The following is a 21,816-nucleotide window of genomic DNA, read 5'->3' as shown; positions in this document are numbered from 1 at the left end:
CCCAGGACCCCGTGATTAAGCGCCTCACGCGCAACAGGGAGGCCAGCAGCCCAGCCGAACCGCAGCCCGATGGGCGATGCGCCTCGGAAAGGCGCCCCCGGAGACGACCTCGAACAAAAACTCCCTGCCCATCGTGGGGTTCGAGCCAACGACCGTGGACGTCTCGCAAAAACGGGACGCTGGACTGAGGACCACACGGCTGTTGCTGCCAGCTGGAAGGGCGCCTACCAAGACCGTTCCGAACTCACGCAGTCTCAGGGCACCAGCCAACACCACCACCACCCAGCACGGGGCTCAAACCCAGGGACCTGAGATTGAGCGCAAGCCGACCGAGCAGGGGCGGAATCGGCGGGGGCCTCCAGGGACAACGTTGAACTCTTGCCGTCTCGGGGCGCCCCCGCAAAAAACACTCCGCGCCCAACGTGGGGCTCGAACCCACGACCCTGAGATTAAGAGTCTCATGCTCTACCGACTGAGCTAGCCGGGCACGTCGGCTGCCTGCCCACGCCCTCTCTGAAGAAAGCACTGGCACAGGGGCCTGGCACAAAACATGTCCCGGCACCCCGCGGCTGGTTTTCGGCCCAACAGGGCACGCACGGTTTTTCCGAGCGGCGAGCGGGAAAGCCAGCAAGCCCGGCACGGGCAGGTCTCTGTGGCGCAATAGGCTAGCGCGTTCGGCTGTTAACCGAAAGGTTGGTGGTTCGAGCCCACCCAGGGACGCAGCGGCAGCTTTTGTTAGACACCCAGAACCACCACGCCCCTGACGAGCTTGAGCGGAAGGCAAACGGAGGAACGAGGAGGCCAACAGAGGAGCGAGCGGCTGTTGCTGCAAGGGCGGTGCGTCTTGGCAAGAGCCTTTTGAACCAGCGCACACTCTCAGGGCGCCCCCCCAAAAACGCTCCTCCCCCTGCACGGGGCTGTCTCGAACCCCGGACCATGTGATTAAGCGCCGGACCAGCTGACGCAACAACCCCAGTAATCACTCCCTAATTAATCTGGCAGCCGAGCTCGTGTGTCGAGATTGGAGAGTTGAAGCAGATTTGAAAGCAAAACTGTGGAATCATATTGAAATTGTCAGAAGAAGGCAATCAGAAGGCAAAAAGAGGAACGAGCAGCTGAGGGTTCCCGCGAAAACGCGCCTCCCCTCTCCATGGGGCTGGACGACATTGAACTCTTGCCGTCTCAAGGAGCCCCCCGCAATAACGCTCCTGACCCTTCATGGGGCTGGCTCGAACCCAGGACCCCGTGATTAAGCGCCTCACGCGCAACAGGGAGGCCAGCAGCCCAGCCGAACCGCAGCCCGATGGGCGATGCGCCTCGGAAAGGCGCCCCCGGAGACGACCTCGAACAAAAACTCCCTGCCCATCGTGGGGTTCGAGCCAACGACCGTGGACGTCTCGCAAAAACGGGACGCTGGACTGAGGACCACACGGCTGTTGCTGCCAGCTGGAAGGGCGCCTACCAAGACCGTTCCGAACTCACGCAGTCTCAGGGCACCAGCCAACACCACCACCACCCAGCACGGGGCTCAAACCCAGGGACCTGAGATTGAGCGCAAGCCGACCGAGCAGGGGCGGAATCGGCGGGGGCCTCCAGGGACAACGTTGAACTCTTGCCGTCTCGGGGCGCCCCCGCAAAAAACACTCCGCGCCCAACGTGGGGCTCGAACCCACGACCCTGAGATTAAGAGTCTCATGCTCTACCGACTGAGCTAGCCGGGCACGTCGGCTGCCTGCCCACGCCCTCTCTGAAGAAAGCACTGGCACAGGGGCCTGGCACAAAACATGTCCCGGCACCCCGCGGCTGGTTTTCGGCCCAACAGGGCACGCACGGTTTTTCCGAGCGGCGAGCGGGAAAGCCAGCAAGCCCGGCACGGGCAGGTCTCTGTGGCGCAATAGGCTAGCGCGTTCGGCTGTTAACCGAAAGGTTGGTGGTTCGAGCCCACCCAGGGACGCAGCGGCAGCTTTTGTTAGACACCCAGAACCACCACGCCCCTGACGAGCTTGAGCGGAAGGCAAACGGAGGAACGAGGAGGCCAACAGAGGAGCGAGCGGCTGTTGCTGCAAGGGCGGTGCGTCTTGGCAAGAGCCTTTTGAACCAGCGCACACTCTCAGGGCGCCCCCCCAAAAACGCTCCTCCCCCTGCACGGGGCTGTCTCGAACCCCGGACCATGTGATTAAGCGCCGGACCAGCTGACGCAACAACCCCAGTAATCACTCCCTAATTAATCTGGCAGCCGAGCTCGTGTGTCGAGATTGGAGAGTTGAAGCAGATTTGAAAGCAAAACTGTGGAATCATATTGAAATTGTCAGGAGAAGGCAATCAGAAGGCAAAAAGAGGAACGAGCAGCTGAGGGTTCCCGCGAAAACGCGCCTCCCCTCTCCATGGGGCTGGACGACATTGAACTCTTGCCGTCTCAAGGAGCCCCCCGCAATAACGCTCCTGACCCTTCATGGGGCTGGCTCGAACCCAGGACCCCGTGATTAAGCGCCTCACGCGCAACAGGGAGGCCAGCAGCCCAGCCGAACCGCAGCCCGATGGGCGATGCGCCTCGGAAAGGCGCCCCCGGAGACGACCTCGAACAAAAACTCCCTGCCCATCGTGGGGTTCGAGCCAACGACCGTGGACGTCTCGCAAAAACGGGACGCTGGACTGAGGACCACACGGCTGTTGCTGCCAGCTGGAAGGGCGCCTACCAAGACCGTTCCGAACTCACGCAGTCTCAGGGCACCAGCCAACACCACCACCACCCAGCACGGGGCTCAAACCCAGGGACCTGAGATTGAGCGCAAGCCGACCGAGCAGGGGCGGAATCGGCGGGGGCCTCCAGGGACAACGTTGAACTCTTGCCGTCTCGGGGCGCCCCCGCAAAACACACTCCGCGCCCAACGTGGGGCTCGAACCCACGACCCTGAGATTAAGAGTCTCATGCTCTACCGACTGAGCTAGCCGGGCACGTCGGCTGCCTGCCCACGCCCTCTCTGAAGAAAGCACTGGCACAGGGGCCTGGCACAAAACATGTCCCGGCACCCCGCGGCTGGTTTTCGGCCCAACAGGGCACGCACGGTTTTTCCGAGCGGCGAGCGGGAAAGCCAGCAAGCCCGGCACGGGCAGGTCTCTGTGGCGCAATAGGCTAGCGCGTTCGGCTGTTAACCGAAAGGTTGGTGGTTCGAGCCCACCCAGGGACGCAGCGGCAGCTTTTGTTAGACACCCAGAACCACCACGCCCCTGACGAGCTTGAGCGGAAGGCAAACGGAGGAACGAGGAGGCCAACAGAGGAGCGAGCGGCTGTTGCTGCAAGGGCGGTGCGTCTTGGCAAGAGCCTTTTGAACCAGCGCACACTCTCAGGGCGCCCCCCCAAAAACGCTCCTCCCCCTGCACGGGGCTGTCTCGAACCCCGGACCATGTGATTAAGCGCCGGACCAGCTGACGCAACAACCCCAGTAATCACTCCCTAATTAATCTGGCAGCCGAGCTCGTGTGTCGAGATTGGAGAGTTGAAGCAGATTTGAAAGCAAAACTGTGGAATCATATTGAAATTGTCAGAAGAAGGCAATCAGAAGGTGAGCACGCCCTCTCTGAATAAAGCACTGGCACACGGCCTCCCCAAACGCTAAGTTATCTGCGCACTTTTCTTACCACCCGTTTTTAAGCCATTTTGTGCACGTGATTTACCAGGCCCAAATGAAAAGAAATTAACGTGGCAGCCGACCTTGTGTGTCAAGATTGGAGAGGTAAAACAGATTTGAAAGCCGTGGAATTATATTCAAATTGTGTGAAGATTTCTTTGAATTCTGCGGAAGTTGTAATTCGTTTCTTTTCCGACCCTGGGTATGACACATCACTCCTTTCTGTCACCCCATTGGCTCATCGTTTTCTTTTCCTCCCTATTGGATTGATACTAGCCAATCCCCATGCAGAAGGCGGGATTTTTACTGCTACCCATAGCGAAAATGCAACATTTTCCTTTTTCTCGGGTCGAGTTTACGTTCTGTTAGTCAACAGCAGTGGTCATTTCCGTCTTCAGAAATCACGATTGAAGGTTAGTTGCTCGTTAGAATTTAATTTCGGTGTCTAAAATCTTTCCGACTTGTTGTAGATAACGTTACAGAAACATACTATCCGCTGCGGGCTAATTTTCATACAACTGTGTCTACCTAAACACAGGTTTGTAATCGAACATGGTAGCCTATGTGTAGTATAATATCCACCTAGTTATCATATTTATGGATATATTGTTCACTATACTAACATGTAAATTTTGAATAGGCGTGCAGTTGCAGTTGTGTTCCAAAGACAAAATCAGCCATGTTTTTGAGTTCTCCTTCCTGCACGTTCTTATTCATCAGCAGGTGCGTGTGCTGTAGCTCCAGGGTTCTTTGCAACCGTCAGCTTTTTTCTAAAGCTCCAGCTTGTATATTTTTCTTTTCTGCTTTTGGGCTTTTTTTCCTATTCTTCCCCTTTCTTCCCCTGTGTGTGTGTGTGTGTGTCTGCGCGCGTGCGTGTGCGCACCGCACCCTTTAAGATTTATGTGCCGTATTTACATAAACGTGTAATCTCTTCATATTATGTTGTTGCGTTATGTTGTTTCTTCCTTTTTAAAGTTGTGAACACTAATTTTATACGCCATTTATCAATTCATATACTTATTTATACGTAGCCATTGACTGCTCTCTCTTTTCATGTTTATAACCGCACAAGGAAATATTGCTGAGAAAGAGGAAAAACAAAAGTTAACTGTTTGTTAAGTAAGGTTTGACAATATCCTGTCACAGCTCTAGTACACGTGGACAAGAGCGAGTCAGAACTCAGAACATGGACAGTAATATGAACATCACCTCAGTTCTTCAAGCATAATCAAGGCCATGGTGAATTGAGGTGAAAGATAAAATTGTGCATCAAGATGTCCATTTCCTTCCCTAAACTTTTTGTCAAGGCCTTGGCAGTTGTCATGAACTTCCTCAAACATTTTTAGAAACTGATTTACATTTGCATGGTTTTCTAGCAACGAATAAAAAAAATATTAAACCATGGCTTAGCCTAACTAATCTCTTATTGTGGTATTGAAGTAACTTGGAGGTTATGTTGGTCTGAAGTGGGTTTTGCACTTGCCTTATAGTGTTGACAGCTGGTTGTAAAACAGTGCCAGACCTGTTCACAGGCAGTAGGAAAGCAGAAAAGTTGAGTTCTACTGGATAGTGAAAATGAGTGCTCAAAATGGGTTACATGTTTTGATGATAAGAATTGATGATCACCCATGATTTATCATTTTTGGAGTCAAGAGCATAGCATATGTAGGAAGAAATTCTTTTGCACTTGTCTTAAACTCTTTTTCTTACCTAACATTCTGTTCGAGCTGCATTAGCATCTGACTAAACTGAAAGATTACCATAAAGCCTAAAAACTTTTGAACAAGAAAGAAAATTATTTGATTTGAGTATGGGGTAGCTGATAAGAGTGACAGTATTATTGGAAATATGTCAGGCTGTTTTTTTTTTCTTTAACAAAAGCAGAGCAAAAATCATTACATTTACATTTATCATTTATATTTACATTTATGGCATTTGGTGGATGCCCATTTCCATGGCAACTTACAGAAGTGTGATGACAGACAATAACATTATCAGTGACAGACTTTCACAAGGTGGTTCCCATTTCAAATGTTAACCAAGGAATCAAGAACATTGGATACCTGGTTCAGTTGTGCTGGGAGCTGCAACTACGAAATTCTGAATGATATTAAAGATATTATTGGAACAGATACAGGCTATTTGGGGTAGGAATCTGGCATTCAGGCTATTCATATCGCTCTATAGTCACACACATCTGTCACTGCCACACAAGCTATGGGATTTCCGCAGTCCTACACTACAGTAAATACTGACCTATGAGTGCAGAAGTTAGTGGAATGCAACTGGCAACTAAACTTTAGTTTTCTTAATTAATTTTTAGTAGAATTGGCATTGGTAAACACTGGCAGTAGAATGGGTCATACTGAAGAACTCAGTGACTTTAAACATGGCTCTGTCATAAGATGCAACCTTTGTCACAGGTCAGTTCATGAAGATTCTGCCCTGCTAGATCTGCCCCAGTCAATTGTAAGTGCTAGTATTTTGAAGTGGATGTGTCTAGGAGCAACAACAGCTCAGCCATGAAGCAATAGACCATGCAAACTCACAGAGCAGGGCCACCGAGTGCTGAAACATGTAACATATAAAAATTGCCTATCCTCTGTTGCATCACTCAGGACGGAATTCCAAACTGCCTCTGGAACCAATAGCAGTGCAAGAACTGTGTGTCGGGAGCTTCAAGATGTGGGTTTCCATGGGAAAGCAGCTGGACACAAGCCTAAGATCACTATGCGCAATGTGTCAGCTGGAGTGGTGTGAAGCACCAAGCAGCCTTTTGTAATTAACAACTCCATATTAATGCCCATGTCTTTGGAATGAAATGTCCAACAAGCTCATATAGGTGTGATGGTCAGGTGTCTACATACATCTCTCTCTTTGTCTCTCTCTTTAATAAAGCAAGAAAATTTGTGTGAGATTTATGAGTAAGATGTTTTGGCAGATAAAGGAGTGTGGTCACTCAGATGCTTGCTTTAGCACCACAGGGTCTCTCTGTTCCCTTCTGGCGCTGTATTATATGGCTGCACAATAATCACTGTTAATTGTTTTTTGTCATAGTTGGGACAAACAGTTGTATGCAAAAGTTTGGGCACCCAAGCCAAATGACTTTTTTTTTTTTTTTTTTTTTTTTTTTTTTTTTTTTTTTTTTTTTTTTGAAGTGAAAAGAAGTAAACCCAACCTTTCCAGGAAACTCTTTAAAATATTTGAAATTAAATTAATGCATAGTTAGTTTATATTTGATGAGCATAAATACTATAAAAATAAAATAGTATTTGTGATGATTGGATAATGATCTACTGTAATTGCCTGATATTAGCCTAAAACAGTGGATCAGCTGCAAGTGACGTTCTCTGACCTCATTCATTTTTTGCTTATAATCTTTTTAGTTTAATTCATGACTGCATGTGCTATAATGTGACATTTATGTTTTGTCTTGTGGCTTGGTTAGGATAATTATTTCCCACGTTGTTTGCTAAAAGAAAATAAAGGAAAATGGTACGTCCTCACAGCAACAATCTTTTCAGTAATTAAAGTAAAAAAAAAAATTTATATGGATATCAGGCAGTTCTCAAATATCTATATCATGGTGAAAACAGAAAAAAAAAGATCACATGATGATAGTCTTTTAGAAAGGTTTGTGTCAGTATATGCATGAAGGATTGTGTGTGCCTTTGCCTTTGTATGATCTACTGTATATAGCTGCATCAGACAGTCATCAGCTGAATTAGTGCAGTTGCTCAGCCTTCCATGGTCACTAATAAAAACCCAGCAGAGGATATAAAAAGCAATAAAACTGTCAGTCTGAAGGTCAGAAGAGCTAATTTGTTTAGCTTATTCTTATATAGATACTGGCAAATTGCAGAACATTTCAGGCCTGAACAATTATTACAGTACAGCTTATTGATTTTTTTCGGTATATGATTCCCATAGCTCCAAGCCCAAGTTTTTTCAGGTCACAGTATGCGGGAAAATTTGTCCAATATGACCTCCAGTTCTGCCTTTTCTGTTTACCAATCTCAGGGAAATTTCCATGAAACAGTGAAGGTCTTGAGTACCACTAACTCCTGGTCTAATCTAATCCTCTTAAAGTGTTTTGTTGTATTAATTTATTTGTCGGGTGTCTGTCTTGCTGTGATGTCTGGCACAGCTGTGTAAAGCAATGAAATGTGAAAGCAATCCATGGTGGGTGCAAGCTTTGAATGTGCTAGGCACAGATTATTATAAATTTGTTCGTCCTATCAGTCTAATATTTGCAGCAGAGAAAAGAAATTAGAGAAAGGAAATGTATGTATGTAAATCACCAAACATATAAGGCGTTGTTTAAAAAAGATAATGTAATTTGACCTTTTGTGTTTGGTCTTTCTTTGTCAAGAGGGCATAATCTTAAATACAATATTTCCTCATGGTTTAATCAGACTTTCGGAACCCTGAATGGTTTCTTCTTTTGCTGCTTTCATTTATTCACTCTATTCCATTTTGCTCACAGGGTTATTGTTGGTACATCATCATGACGCTGTGACTGATTCTCTGTCTTAACAAACACAAATATGGCAACTGCCAAAAAAGGTGGGTATGCATTATCTTTTTTTCCCCTCTGTTTGCCAGGATTTAGCAATTTAGAGACAGTAATCTGGCCTTGGATGGCCTATATGATTGACACTGTGTGTCAAATTAGATGGAGAGACAACTAAACACACAGCTCAAAATAGAGCTAAAGTTCTTGCCTGGTTTATTAACATTTTTAAGTCTGGTGAGTCTCTCAGTGAATGCCAGAGACTAGGACCACTCAGATGGTGATTGCTAGGAAAACAGAAATGAGACTGAGGCAAGGCTGCTGATTTTTTTAGAGCCTCTGAACTACCAACCCCAAAAGAGAAAATAAATAATGTGGAAAATAACAGGCCTAAATAGAGAGAGGAAAAAACCTTCAAAAAAGATGGCCAGTCAAAAAGAAATATCTAATGAAAACAGATAACCTGATAGGAAAGATATTTCTTAGCCTACTACCTTACTACCTAAGACTACTTACCTTACTCTTCATGCCTGAGTGTGTAGCAGGTTTACTACACATCTGCAGACACAGTGATAACAGAGCTCATTTTTAGCCCGTTCTCTGTAGTTACAAAAAGTCACTGTTCTAGTCAAATTGGAGCTGAGATTTACAGTGCCCCACTTCTTGTTGAATATGAAGATTATAATAGCATAATCTATAACATCATAATGTATCTGGAAATGCTATCCTGCTCACTCTTCCCTGTGTTGAAAAATCAGGAGCACTGGGTAAAACATTAATATAGTCTAACAGAAGTTATAATCCAAGTTAAATATTTCAAATACAACACAATTTTTAAAAACGTTTTGTTGATCACAAGGCATAAACACCATCAGCCCAAAGTGAATGTGTTCTAAAACACACACCGTATTAAATATGCAGGCCATACGTTATCTTGAAATAGCCAATTATGCTTATGATTTAATGCATATAATGTAGTTGGTGAAATACTGTATATGAAAACTGATAAAGTAGTAGTTGCCAAGTTCTGAGTCAACACTATCTAAACACTGAAACACAATGTCTTCTAAAATTGTGACAACAGAATAGGCTGTAATATTAAGTGCTGTGTAGTTTGTACTTGACACAAGTCGTCATCTTTGTTTTCAACACACCAAAACTTCCTGGCTTCACCAGCACAAATATGACCTTTCTACTTAGGACCTTTCTGCATTGAGGACACAAATTTTCCATGTATAGCCTTTCTGTGTCATGATTAGTAGTTGGCTACATAGGGCTAAATTAGTAGCCCTAATTTTATAATTTATTTAGTAGGCCTGTTGATTGGATGACCTATTTAAATTCAGGAAGGGTATTTTATTTGCGTGTAGGTACAGTCACACTGTTTAATTTTTTTTTATTATTATTATTTTTAAATTTTCACTGCCTTTTAATATCATAGTTTAGATTTTTTGTTTTCAACATCATGTGTAACATAACATTGTATGTTAAGGTTTTTAAGTAACCTCTCTAATTAGAAATTGCAGAGACGAACATAGTGCTTGCTTGCTTCCTTTGTTCGTTGTAAGGTGTACAAAACTGGGTATATGCTATCTCAAACTCTGTCTGAGTCTGATAAAGGAGGTGTTAAGATAATTTTACTCAAAAACTCAGGGTGCAAGATTAGGTTTGGGTAATTAGGCTATAAAATGCCTCTTTCTTACTGAACACTATAAAATATTTCAGAAATTTTATTGCTGCCTTTATAATGAGACTGATGTGTGCTTGCAGTCTGTATTATAAAGAGGCTTGGAAAGAAACACTTCAAAGGAATGTATGAGATGGTGGAAAAGTGAGACTTCCTGTGTGAAAATGTGATTTGCTTTTGTGTGTTAATGAATGCATATGTTACTGCAGGTTCCTCTAAGGCGGGGGGCATTCGCTTTGCTGAAGCAAATGCTGCTGCTGCTGCTCACTCCCATGTGCACTTTGATGAGAAGCTGCACGACTCTGTTGTCATGGTGATTCCTGAGTCTGATGGGAACTTCTTGGTTAAGGTGAGTTTTGGGTCAGTGGTTCTGCTTTACTTACATACATACATACATACATACAGACATTTATCTCTGTACTCGTATTCTGACAATGACAGTAAAGTGGAACCTTACCTAACCTACATACATACATACAAACCCACACATGCACAGACACTATACTTATCGGTACATACATAGATGGATACATGCATACGTTTGTAAATACATACATCACAATCACTCTCTGTTCAGTGTTCCAAATATTTGTATCAGTATTGGGATTTAAACCTATAGTGGGCATGGCCTAAACTGGAGTTTACAATCCTACAATCCTACAACTATGCTCACACAAATGCTGGAAAAAATCAGTAGAAATGGCAGCACTGTCAGCATGTCATAAATAAATGCTGTAAATGTTTTTTAACACCATGATCTTTGTCTCGTAAACTTCATTGCTTGCTCCTTGCTTGCATGCTCCCTGGTGAAAGTAAAAACCTTCTGCCTACACAACTTTTTGTTGCGTTCTGCAGGATCCCATTCCCGATGCCCAACGTTTATTGTCAACTAGATTCCCTGTCAACCTTTCTGGCAGAAAAACTAGTCCGCCTCCTATTCATTATCTGTTCAATCTGAATATTGTATTCATATTTGATAGCATCCTTGAAACATATATACCTGCATTTAATTTAGAGCATTTTTTTGGGAAAAATGTAAACTTATCCTTTCAGAGAATTTAATGCATCTTATGAAATAGTCACTATAAAAAATACATAAAATTATGAAATGACTTGTTGAAGAATGATCTGACCAAGAGGAATTTCATCAGTCAGTATGGTGTTGTCGAAGTTGGAAAAGCACTCAGTTGCTGCTCTGTTGGCTCTCATAAATATAGCTCATTGCAGGGATATAAATTGGTATATGAGAGAACAGTGGCATATGGTTTATGACTTTTATGCTCAACAAATAAGGCTTTAAAAGTTCAACCTAAATTCAAGGGTTCTTGATGATAAAGGAAAGTAGTTTGCTAGTAACTAGTCTATTGCAGGTGACATCAGGCTGGCTTTCATTAACATTTAATCAGGATAGCATGTATGGCTAAGCTTGTCAAGTTCAGTTCTGAACATTGTTATCATCACAGATACATTATATTTTAATAAGTCGCAAAAATAGTAGTTAACTATGGTCTGTGTGAATTAGAACAAACTAATTAAGCTGAATCATTTTATAACTGCATCTTTTGGAGCATCAGTATAATATAAATGGGGAAACAGAGTTTGACAGTCATGGTGGCTATGTGATTTATAATGGCTTAGTTTAGATTATATTAGGTTTTCATAGGCAGTATTTGATTTAGTGAGATCCTTTCCATACACGTGCACACATGCATACACCATTACCACTTTGTGACCTGCAGCTGTCTTACTGCTAAAACAGAACCCTGCTTTTAACTTTCGGCTCATGTATTTGTTCTGGAGGCCAGATCCTTTTAGGAGAGACTAAACTTATTATCTCTACAGACCGTCTGCTTGCTTATTTGATCCTCATTGTACACTCACTCACTCTGCTACCTTAACCCAACTATTATCATGGCTGTGGTTTTTTTCATTGTGGATGTTCTGTGATATGCTGCCTTTGGCAACACCATACCACTCCACATCAAGTTTTTGAATGAGTGCTTTGTGTTTGTTGGAAACTGTGAATTGAGATTCAGTGACAGTGTTGCTTCCGATGAACTCCACACATTGCCTGAAGTGTGTTTTGTTAAGAGAGAATAATAGCTTTTTGGGTAATAAAATTTGGTTTTCTTTCCAATTATACATAGACACTACGTTGTCCTCTTATTGGCACATCCCACTTTACATTTACATACCCACACCCACACTCACACATATACACACAGAGTTGTCTCTTATTGTGTTTTTTATTTTTTTTACATTTTTTTTTATTGTGGCTGTCATGTGAGTGGCACTATATTTTCTGAAGTGCTTGACATAATACCCCAAATGTGTATTTGTGTACCCCATGTTGCATAGAGACATCCACTGTGGCCTCACAACTATGTATGAAATTAAAACATTCATGATGTATAGTAGTAGCTCAGTCGTTAAGACCTTAGGCTATTGCGCAGAATGTCGTAAGTTCACTGGTATTTGAACTTACGACACACTCTTCTTTACAAATTGCCAAATAGATTCTCTTCTTCTCACTTTCCATGTTCTCTTCCTGCCAGCTTTGCTAAGAAGCCCCTATTCATATAATGATCAACACCAGCTTTATTGTTTTGTCAGAACCTTAAAATACTATATTTGACTACAGAAACTGTAATGAGATATTGAAAATGATTCTTTCATCCAGTGTTGGTGACTCTGTTCTTTACGTGTTCTCTTCAGGTGGGCTTCCTGAAGATTCAACACAGGTATGAAATTGTCTTCACGCTGCCAGAGGTTCCAGGGCTTGGGGATGATGTTTGTCCGGCTCCTGTGCCCAACCCTTACCTTCAGATTAAAGATCTTACTGCAGCCCCTAGCGGTATGCTCCTACCTTCTCTTTATGATTTTTTTTATATGTATTTCTCACATTGGGGGTCTTCTACATCAGGAAATTGCTTAGGTCTGAGCCATGGGCTCAGAACTCTTTAAGCTTTTATAAATTTAGCTTTGGTTTTGCTCTCATAGCTCTCTTTGTCTTTCTGAATGTGACATGTAGAATGCAGAAGATATTCGGCACCGAATGTTCAGTAAAACTCCTTCAAACACATTTTACATGAAACGAAGTCAAGTGCCAAACAGCAGAATTTTTTTGTTGTTGTGCAGTCCAGGCTTAAAATTCACACTACTTATGACTAAATTGCAGTGGATTCAGAAAATATTCACCCCCCAATGATTATTTCTCTTTTTTTTTTTTTTTTTGCTGTATCGCAACATCAAATTTAAGCATATCAGAATGAGTTTTTTTCTGCTTCTTTTGACGTGACTCTCTACAGAAATAAAATTATATATTTTATTTAGATGTTTTCAGAATTATTTGAAAATAAAAAAAGAAATCTGAAAACTGCTTAATTGATAAGTATTCACCCCCTCAGCATGAATTGTCCTTTTGCAGCAATTACAGATTTGATTTGTGGTTGATGAGTCTGTATGAGATTTGCACATTTTGATTTTGGCATTTTCTTCCATTCCACAATGCAAATTTTCTCTGCCAAATTAAATGGAGGATGTTGGTTTTTTTCAGGTCATACCACAGATTTTCAGTTGGATTTAAGTGGGGTCTTTCACTTGGCCATTCCAAAGAACAACTCTTCTTTTTTTCAAGCCATTCCTTTGTAGTTTTTGCTGTGTGCTTCGGCTTATTTTTCTGTTCTGCATTTGCCCTGAATGCAGATGTCCGGCTGACAGGGACAGGTTCTTCTCAACAATTTACTTGGCTCCATCCTTTCCAGTTCCTCCTGCTGAAAAGCAACCCTAGAGCATGATGCTACCACCAGCATGCTTGATCACAGGAATGGTGTTACCTGGGTGTTGGGCTGTATTTAATTTGTGCCAAATGTGCTTTCGTGTTAGACCAAATGGCTCAAATTTAGTCTCCTCGGACCACAAAATCTTTTTTTAAAGCTCTCAGATTTTCTAACATGGCTTTTCTCAAAACTAGCTTCCAGTTTTATTCCCGTTTTTTGTATTTCTACTTCTCTATATTCCACTCCCTAATTGACACCCACATTACTCCTTCATGTCATCACATTATAGCATTACCTCTCCCCTGTCTCTTTGTAGGAGGTTTAAAGGTGATGTGTGAGTATGTGGCTCACAAGGAGGGTGTGCTGTGTGAGGAGATGCTAATACTCAGTGAAAGCAAAGAGGATGTGTGCCTGAAGGTGAAAGTTCACGCTCGTGTTATGGGTGAGTTATAGTCTGACAGAGCACAGCCAGCCTCAGCAAAAACACTCTTGCTGAATATCTACCAAGAATGTCAGCACATATAAATGCCACCCTAAATCCAAATAATGTAGAAGTTCCTGTCTTTCTGGAAGCTTAGATCAGTAAACTATAAAGCAACCACATTTCAGTTATTCTCCATGAACATCAGATTAGATGTGACTGAGAAATTAATCAGTCGGAAGATCTTTTGACCATTTCTGTAATTGTGTATTACATTATAATATATAGACAGATAGTTTAATTAATTATGTTCCTTGCTTTGCCTGCAGTTTTGCACTTATTCATATTAAAGCCAAAGTTACTATGCTGGCTTGGGCTGAGTTTATTAGTTTCATACACATGGACATACGATCTACAGCTTGAGAGATTATATTCCATAAAATTAGCACTTACTGATCCAGGCATCTCCAAAATATGTGTGACATCAACTTTTTAAGTAGAAAATTTTAAGTAGTATTGTCATACACAAATTATTTTAATATGATCCTCATTGGGAAGACCAGGATAGGTCCACTGAGAAATTATATTTTGATATCAGTAGTGTATATAACCTATTTTCTGAATATAAACCTCCTTTTGGGTTTTAAAACATAAACATCATTTTTAAAACAATGCAAAGACTAGAAGTACGATTTTTTATTTTCTTCAGTTGGTATCTGCTGCACCCTGCTGGTGAGCAAAAATCAGGTCAAGCACTTCATTCTCCAACTGCCATAATTGCAAATGCAGATGGAAATGCCTCAAAGGTACCCCAGACCAGATAGAATTTATTTACTATCTGTAACAACACACTACTTTTATTTTTAAAGTATTTTAAAAATGAATCTTTAAAAATTATTTTTAAAAAGCAGTTGTCAGATTAGTGAAACAAGACGTTTAATAAACAGTACAACTTAGTAAGAAAACATTCAATTTGATTATGAATAAGAGGATTAAAGTCCAACAAAAAGGCCAAAACATAGAGCTAAACTGAGTTGCTTTTAAGATATACTGATGAATATTTTTCTTTTAATTTGCACCTCCAATACTTCCAATTATTATTCCAATATATTACAACAACGCATTACACTTAGTAATTCCTCTAAACTCCTTAATTCAAGGAAGAACAGGTTAACATGATTTGGCTTACACAACAAATGACATGATATAAGCTTTCATACAAATCAAGTCTGCCATCTCCATGTAATGCATGATAGCAAATCCCGTATCTCACTGTTTTCTTCTTGGACATTGTGTTGAAGTATTTTGATCTATTTCAATAATTCATGGTTAGAAATTAATGTGGAGTGCTGATGTAGGTGGAATGATCCAAAAGGGGTTTGTCATTCAAAGTCCACCAACTTGCTTCAGCAGGGATGAGACAGAGTTTTCCTGACCTCAAGTGCCATGACAAGTCCTGTCCCATTTCGTACGGTCGGTTTGTGGATGTTATCACCCCACTTAAACAAAAATTCTAAGTAATAACTAAATACAACAGACTGAACTGTTTCATCTGTAACAAATTAGGAGAAACATTGTGCTTCTACAGGTCACTGCACACAAAAAAAAAAACTTTCATGATGCATCTTTAGGCTGCACAAGAGCTTCTATTTTGGCTATGAGACACTATGGAGTTTATGTACAAACACCATAGAACTACAACCAAAAATCCAACCAAATCCAGTAAAAATGACATTAATTAAACAATGAATTTATTTACATAATAGTCAGAATTATCAATGATGTTAGGATACTGATAGCATTCTCAGTCCAATTTGCACCTCACATACACTTTCATTTTCTCTTTCATGACGCTTTGTTGCTTTACAGTTAGGCCCGTTCTGAAAAGATGATCTCAAAATCATCAAAAGTTCTAATAACTTACCTACATATATGAAATTGTAGAAGTGTGAAATTTCTGTGGTTGTAGTTGGTGTGAATCAAAATATTTAGATAAAATTTTTAGCTTAAATTCTGTCATCATGTGACTTGTAGTGACTTGTTAAAAAAACAGGCAAATAGCACTCAGTCTAATTGATATAAACACAGTTGTAGGATTTGATGTTTGTCATGTTTTGGGGAAAAAACAAATAAATATAATCAATAAAAGGTTTTAATTGCAGCCCTATTTTGCACAATTTAGTAGTATTTATGAATATTGTATTTTATAGTGATAATAGCAGTTAACCAATGTCGACATGGAAAATGAACTGTGTGTGTGGTTGCAGCACAGTTGGTGAACTGTCGTTTTGTCTCTATTCATAATTGACCTTTTCATATTTTCTCTTTAATACCTTTAAATGCCTTTCTGTATATTACCCTGACATCTGTATATTTAAACTTTGGACTTGTCTTAACATGTCCGTGTTTGTTACACTATCACTAAAATATCGGCATCAAATATAGTGACAGACAGAAAAAGTATTTGCTCTAAACCAGCTATATATTTATAATAAAAAATTATATCACTGTTGTAATATAATTGTTACTGTGCTGTACTGTTGCCGTGCTGTACTGCACACACATGGGTCTTGAAGAGAACAAGAGGAGCTGATTTAGTCACAGCAATCTTTTGCCTTGTCTTTCTTTCTCAGATCGACATCATGGGACACCTATGTTATTAGAAGGGGTACGATGTGTTGGAGCAGAGCTTGAGTATGACTCAGAGCAAAGTGATTGGCAAGGATTTGACTAATTGGTGACCTGTTCCTCTCAGATATTCTCACTGATAGTGTAAATGTTGGAATAAACACACACACACACACACACACACACACACACACACACACACACACACTGTATATTTACAGTACTGTGCAAAAGTCTTAGGCACCCTGTTTAGTAAAAATTTTGTTTAATGTTTATAGATGTTTTATGAGTTCTGCATTACTGAATCAGTACAAAAATATTTTATATTTCCAAACATTACTTTTCCAACAAAAAAATTAAATGTTATAGAAGAATGTTTGTATACCAGTAAAGAAAGCAACATATTACGTAACAGACCACTTTTCAGACAAAAAATATAATGAGGACTGCTGTCTGTGGCAGATTCTCCAAGATGCTCAGTAAAACTTACCAGCCAATTTCCTTATAAAACTGCGCAAAATGTACAATGAGATTACTGATGCTTTTTTTTCTAAAGTAAATGGTTATCACACCAAATATTGTCTTTTTTTTTAGTTTATTACTGTTTACTGCTCTTTATAGAATTGTTTTGTTAAGAAATGTTTAATTTCATCATTTCTGAAAGCATATTTGCTTTACAGCAGTTTTTTGCATATACCTAATACTTTAGTACAGTACTGTCTCTGTGTGTGTGTGTGTAATATATATATATATATATATATATATATATATATATATATATATATATATATATATATACACACACACACACACACACACACACACACTTGTGTGTATATATACGTGTGTGTGTTCAGTGGGGTCCATAAGTATTTGGACAGTGACACAATTTTCATCATTTTGCCTCTGTACTTCGCCACAGTGGATTTGAAATGAAACAATCAAGATGTGATTGAAGTGCAGACTTTCAGTTTTAATTCATGGTGTTTTACAGAAATATTGCATTAACTGTTTAGGAATTACAGCCATTTTTTACACAGTCCCTCCAATTTTCACAGGCGCAGAAGTAATTGGGCAATTGACTCAAATGCAGTTTCAAATGGTGAACAGGTGTGGCCTGTTTCCTCAGTATTTCATGACAAATTAAGGAGTAGATAAAAGCTGTGGGGTTGATTCCAAGTGTTGAATTTGCATTTGGTAGCTATTCATGAGAACTCTCAATATGTGGTCAAAAGAGGTGTCAATGAAATTGGCGGAGGCCATCATTAGGCTGAAAAAAAAAAAGTAGACATATCAGAGAGATAGCAGAAACTTTAGGAGTGGCCAAATTAATAATTTGGTACATTCTTAAAAAGAAGGAATGCACTGGCGAGCTCAGCAGCACTAAAAGGCCTGGAAGATCATGGAAGACAACTAAAGCGGATGATCGCAGAATTCTTTCCTTGGTCAAGCAAAAACCCCTTCACAACATCTAGAGGTTTGCACCTCAAAATGCAAACCACTGGTAACACTCAAGAACAGAAAGGTCAGATTAGACTTTGCTAGAAACATCTAAAAAAAAAAGCCTGCCCAGTTCTGGAACAAGATTCTTTGGACAGATGAAACAAAGATTTACTTGTATCAGAATGATGGTATGAGAAGTGTATGGAGAAGGAAAGGAAGGGCTCATGATCCAAAGCCAAGGGAACTAGGTCACTGGAGTTTATTGATGATGTGACTGCTGATAGAAGTAGCAGAGTGAATTCTGAAGTGTATAGAGCTACACTGAAAACCATAACAAATTGACTGTGCTCAATTGATTGAGTAAACTCATTCCCTCAATTTAATTGAGTAATGTGGTCTCCCAAAACTTGTATATTTAAGTTCACTTAAATATACAAGTTTTGTAAGACTGTATTACTCAGTTAAATTGTATATTTAAGTTCACATAACTTGGTGTTCATTTCAAGTGTACTTAAATGCAGGGAGTCCCAAAAGTCTCCACATGTAGGGGAAATTAACACTTTTTAGCAAAATGTGACTTTATTTACAAAACATACTCTACATGATTGCCATTTCTTTGTAAACACACATAGAGTCATTTCTCCTACTTATGGTGAACTCTAGAACGTCACTATACGGTACCAGCAACAGAGAAGATGAAGAGGAACATCTTTTCATTTATCGACCAATCAGTACATTAGTTCTCTTGTTGCTAGGCAGAACTCCTTGCATGGCCAATCACATCAAAGAAAAACCAGAGTGAGCTATTTTAACGAATCATGATTTTGAGTTCATAACACTTGAAATCTTAAGTTTATGTCTTTTGTGGGTAAATAAGTTAAACAAGCTTAGATTTTTGATTTATGGGTACAAAAATGCAACATTTCAAGTGATGTTTAGTCATGATTACTTGATTGTTTAAGTAAAGACAACTTTAGGGTTTACGTGCTTCAAAACTGATAGGATGGCGTTTCACAGTACAGATGGATAATGACCCAAAACATACCGTGAAAGCAACCCAAGAGCTTAAGGCAAAGAAATGGAGTGTTCTTAAATGGCTGAGTCAGTCACCTGACCTCAACCCAGTTGAGCATGCTTTTCACTTACTGAAGACAAAACTGAAGGCAGAAAGACCCACAAACAAGAAACACCTGAAGGCGGCTGCAGTAAAGACCTGGCAAAGTATCTCAAGGGAGGAAACTCAGCATTTGGTGATGTCCATGGGTTCTAGACTTCAGGCAGCCATTGACTGCAAAGGATTTGCAAAGTATTAAAAATATTCCTTATATTGATAATTATGTTAATTTATCTAATTACTTTTGAGCCTGTGAAAATGGAGGGGCTATGTAAAAAAGGCTGTAATTCCTAAAGGGTTAATGCAATATTTTTGGTAATCCCCTTGAATTACATCTGAAAGGCTACACAAGGCTTCAAATCCACTTTTGTGGTGTACAGAGGCAAAATTACCAAAATTGTGTCATTGTCCAAATACTTATGGACCTGAGTGTATATGCATACACATACACACATAAATACACTGTGGTTTTGCTTGCATGCTTGTCACTGTGCTAACAGGCTGCATTTTACTAATGTTTTTTTGTTTGTTTGTTTTTTTGTTGTATTTTTGTAGTTTTCGATCATTTTATATTTTTCAGTGTGACTTATTACAAACAGTCCACTTCCTCTACTGTTTACAGTTCCAGTAGGGGGCATTATTGACTACGGATTTGACAGCTAACACAGGTATGTGGCTGAACAGCCATTATAGACAACCATTGCATAATTGGGGCACAGGCTGGTCCCATAAAAACAGTAAACATATATTTGCCTTTTCTTTCTTTATTTTTTTTTTGGTAATTAGTCAACGTAATTGAAATGGTCATTTCAGTGTAAAACTGCTTAACATAACTTCTCCACATTGTTTATATTTAGTAGAAAAGGATTCTATAAACAATGGGCAGTACTGCCTCTTGTACTTCACCTGGTACACATTAAGGGCTTATTCATTACATAAAATTTAGTACTACTTTTTATATTTAAAGTTAGTGGTTTATATTAATTTAAGTAAGCCTAAGTGCCTAAGTCATTTGTTCTCTCATTTCTACAATTTTCCACAAGGCCCAGTAACTGTCTTGTCTCCAGTTAATGCAAAATGTCTGAGGCCTTACTTATGCATAGTAAAGTGAAATTTTTTTTTTCTAAAATCAGTGTCTCTACTTTAATGGTTATCAGAGGTTCTTGACTGTGAATGCATGTCATTTGTGCAACATTATTCTTCAAAGTGAGATAATCTGGAGTGTGTGTGTTTGTGTTAATGTTTTTTGGAATGTGGTGGTACCTGTAAATTTTATTTGTTCTGCAAAAACATCTGGTCTGGTGTAAATACAAACCTGCGGTCATTGAAATGTGTCTACTGTTATTGTTTTTTTAATCAAATAAAGAAGAATGTTGACCTTTTGGATCCTCAGTAGTGGGCAGTGTGCACTCTGCATCTCTGGACTCTCAAAATAGCTGAACTGGACAACACCTATTTTATCTAAAATTTAAATGCAGAAACAAACAAAAAAAAACCACTCAATGTAAACTTTAAGCTAATGATCGATTTTATAATTATATGATGTATGTATATTATATGATTGCTTAAATATATTGAATGTGACATTGCTTTATGATGAGATGTCTAATACTCAGACAAATAGTGAAGTCAGCCTAGATAATACTATTTACTGTACTGTTTAGAAATGTTACTGCAAGTTCACATCGTAGACGGAGGCAATAATTCCACTATTCTGTAAAGTTTAGAAATTCTTTTTTCTCTTACTCAGGTTTACATTTTCAGAAGCAATTTTGTATTGAATATAAGTTATGCAATAGTTAAATATTAAACTGGCCTAGGTCTGATATTCAAAAAAGCAATATTATAGCATTTACAACCCATCCACTGGGCCTTATTGATCTCTGTGTGACTTACTGTTTTATATTTTCCCACTTAGGTAATGTTATATTAAAAAATAGAAGCTACTTATGTTTTTCATCCACATCATTAACTCTTCAGTTGGAGGAATTCCTAAGCTACATGGTTTATCTATAGCATAGTTAGGCTATTTCTTGTAAATGTATACCTATTTGATATCTGGCTCAATAATTTGAGGCACACATATCATCTACATTGCATTGAGTTTATGTATCTGCTGATTTCCTGCAGCATCATTTGTTTTTATTTTCATATCTAGCATAGGCTAAAAGACAATGTTTACATTGACATAGGCTACCTGTCCACATTCCTTGTCGTGTATAAATATCAGCAATGTCAAAATAATTCTCATTAAAATTGAAACCAATTCAGCTGCAGTTTGAATGTGAGCATTCATATAAATGTTTTGCCTTGAGTCTACAAACATGTAATTATGCAGTATGTGACAATGTACAATAGAAGTAATGTTATAGTAACCAATAATTTTTTGTTTGTGTGTGGCTTTTAAGGGTCTGTTCAAGCAGAAATCCTAGTCTGGGTCCTATAATCTAACAAGCCACACTGTAATTTAATAAAAAAAAAAAAAACAGTAGCTTTAATAATTACTTATCACTTCTGCTTCTATTCTATTAACAGCAGGGCTGTTTCCCCTACATCTACAATCCCATAGTTTGGAGAGGCAGGTTAGAAAAATTCTAGTGAA

The 21,816-nt window shown here is 40.1% G+C and overlaps 1 protein-coding gene and 6 non-coding genes across 11 annotated transcripts; 4 read left to right on the top strand and 3 right to left on the bottom strand.

The window, feature by feature from the left end:
• Positions 1 to 414: 414 nt before the first annotated feature.
• On the bottom strand, positions 415 to 487 carry trnak-cuu (transfer RNA lysine (anticodon CUU)). The gene has a single exon. It is a non-coding gene; the product is annotated as a tRNA-Lys (tRNA).
• A 159-nt stretch (positions 488 to 646) lies between these two features.
• trnan-guu (transfer RNA asparagine (anticodon GUU)) lies at positions 647 to 720 on the top strand. Its single transcript has one exon. It is a non-coding gene; the product is annotated as a tRNA-Asn (tRNA).
• A 928-nt stretch (positions 721 to 1,648) lies between these two features.
• Positions 1,649 to 1,721, bottom strand: trnak-cuu (transfer RNA lysine (anticodon CUU)). Its single transcript has one exon. It is a non-coding gene; the product is annotated as a tRNA-Lys (tRNA).
• A 159-nt stretch (positions 1,722 to 1,880) lies between these two features.
• On the top strand, positions 1,881 to 1,954 carry trnan-guu (transfer RNA asparagine (anticodon GUU)). Its single transcript has one exon. It is a non-coding gene; the product is annotated as a tRNA-Asn (tRNA).
• Positions 1,955 to 2,882: 928 nt separating this feature from the next.
• trnak-cuu (transfer RNA lysine (anticodon CUU)) lies at positions 2,883 to 2,955 on the bottom strand. Its single transcript has one exon. It is a non-coding gene; the product is annotated as a tRNA-Lys (tRNA).
• Positions 2,956 to 3,114: 159 nt separating this feature from the next.
• trnan-guu (transfer RNA asparagine (anticodon GUU)) lies at positions 3,115 to 3,188 on the top strand. Its single transcript has one exon. It is a non-coding gene; the product is annotated as a tRNA-Asn (tRNA).
• Positions 3,189 to 3,535: 347 nt separating this feature from the next.
• LOC113540358 (adipose secreted signaling protein) lies at positions 3,536 to 20,609 on the top strand. 5 transcript variants are annotated; one of them, XM_026936808.3, is made up of 7 exons: positions 3,929 to 4,042; positions 4,270 to 4,352; positions 8,116 to 8,195; positions 10,039 to 10,178; positions 12,545 to 12,683; positions 13,925 to 14,050; positions 16,663 to 20,609. In XM_026936808.3, exons 3-7 carry the CDS (start codon positions 8,177 to 8,179, stop codon positions 16,761 to 16,763), a joined length of 525 nt encoding a protein of 174 aa, XP_026792609.1. In that variant the 5' UTR covers positions 3,929 to 4,042; positions 4,270 to 4,352; positions 8,116 to 8,176; the 3' UTR covers positions 16,764 to 20,609. The 5 variants fall into 5 exon arrangements, with proteins under 5 accessions (XP_053089457.1, XP_034159168.1, XP_026792608.1 ...); XM_026936809.3 differs by lacking the exon at positions 3,929 to 4,042 and adding an exon at positions 4,048 to 4,167; XM_053233482.1 differs by lacking the exons at positions 3,929 to 4,042; positions 4,270 to 4,352 and adding an exon at positions 3,536 to 3,563.
• Positions 20,610 to 21,816: the final 1,207 nt, after the last annotated feature.

This window comes from Pangasianodon hypophthalmus, chromosome 4, assembly GCF_027358585.1.
Source record: "Pangasianodon hypophthalmus isolate fPanHyp1 chromosome 4, fPanHyp1.pri, whole genome shotgun sequence".
NCBI classification, from domain to species: Eukaryota; Metazoa; Chordata; class Actinopteri; order Siluriformes; family Pangasiidae; genus Pangasianodon; species Pangasianodon hypophthalmus.
This window is presented reverse-complemented; position numbering and strand designations above follow the sequence as displayed.

Bases quoted from the DNA above. Each gene is read 5' to 3' on its own strand.
- LOC113540358 (XM_053233482.1), top strand. The intron at 10,179-12,544 runs GTGAGTTTTGGG...TGTTCTCTTCAG, and splicing joins ATGGGAACTTCTTGGTTAAG to GTGGGCTTCCTGAAGATTCA. The intron at 12,684-13,924 runs GTATGCTCCTAC...GTCTCTTTGTAG, and splicing joins TCTTACTGCAGCCCCTAGCG to GAGGTTTAAAGGTGATGTGT.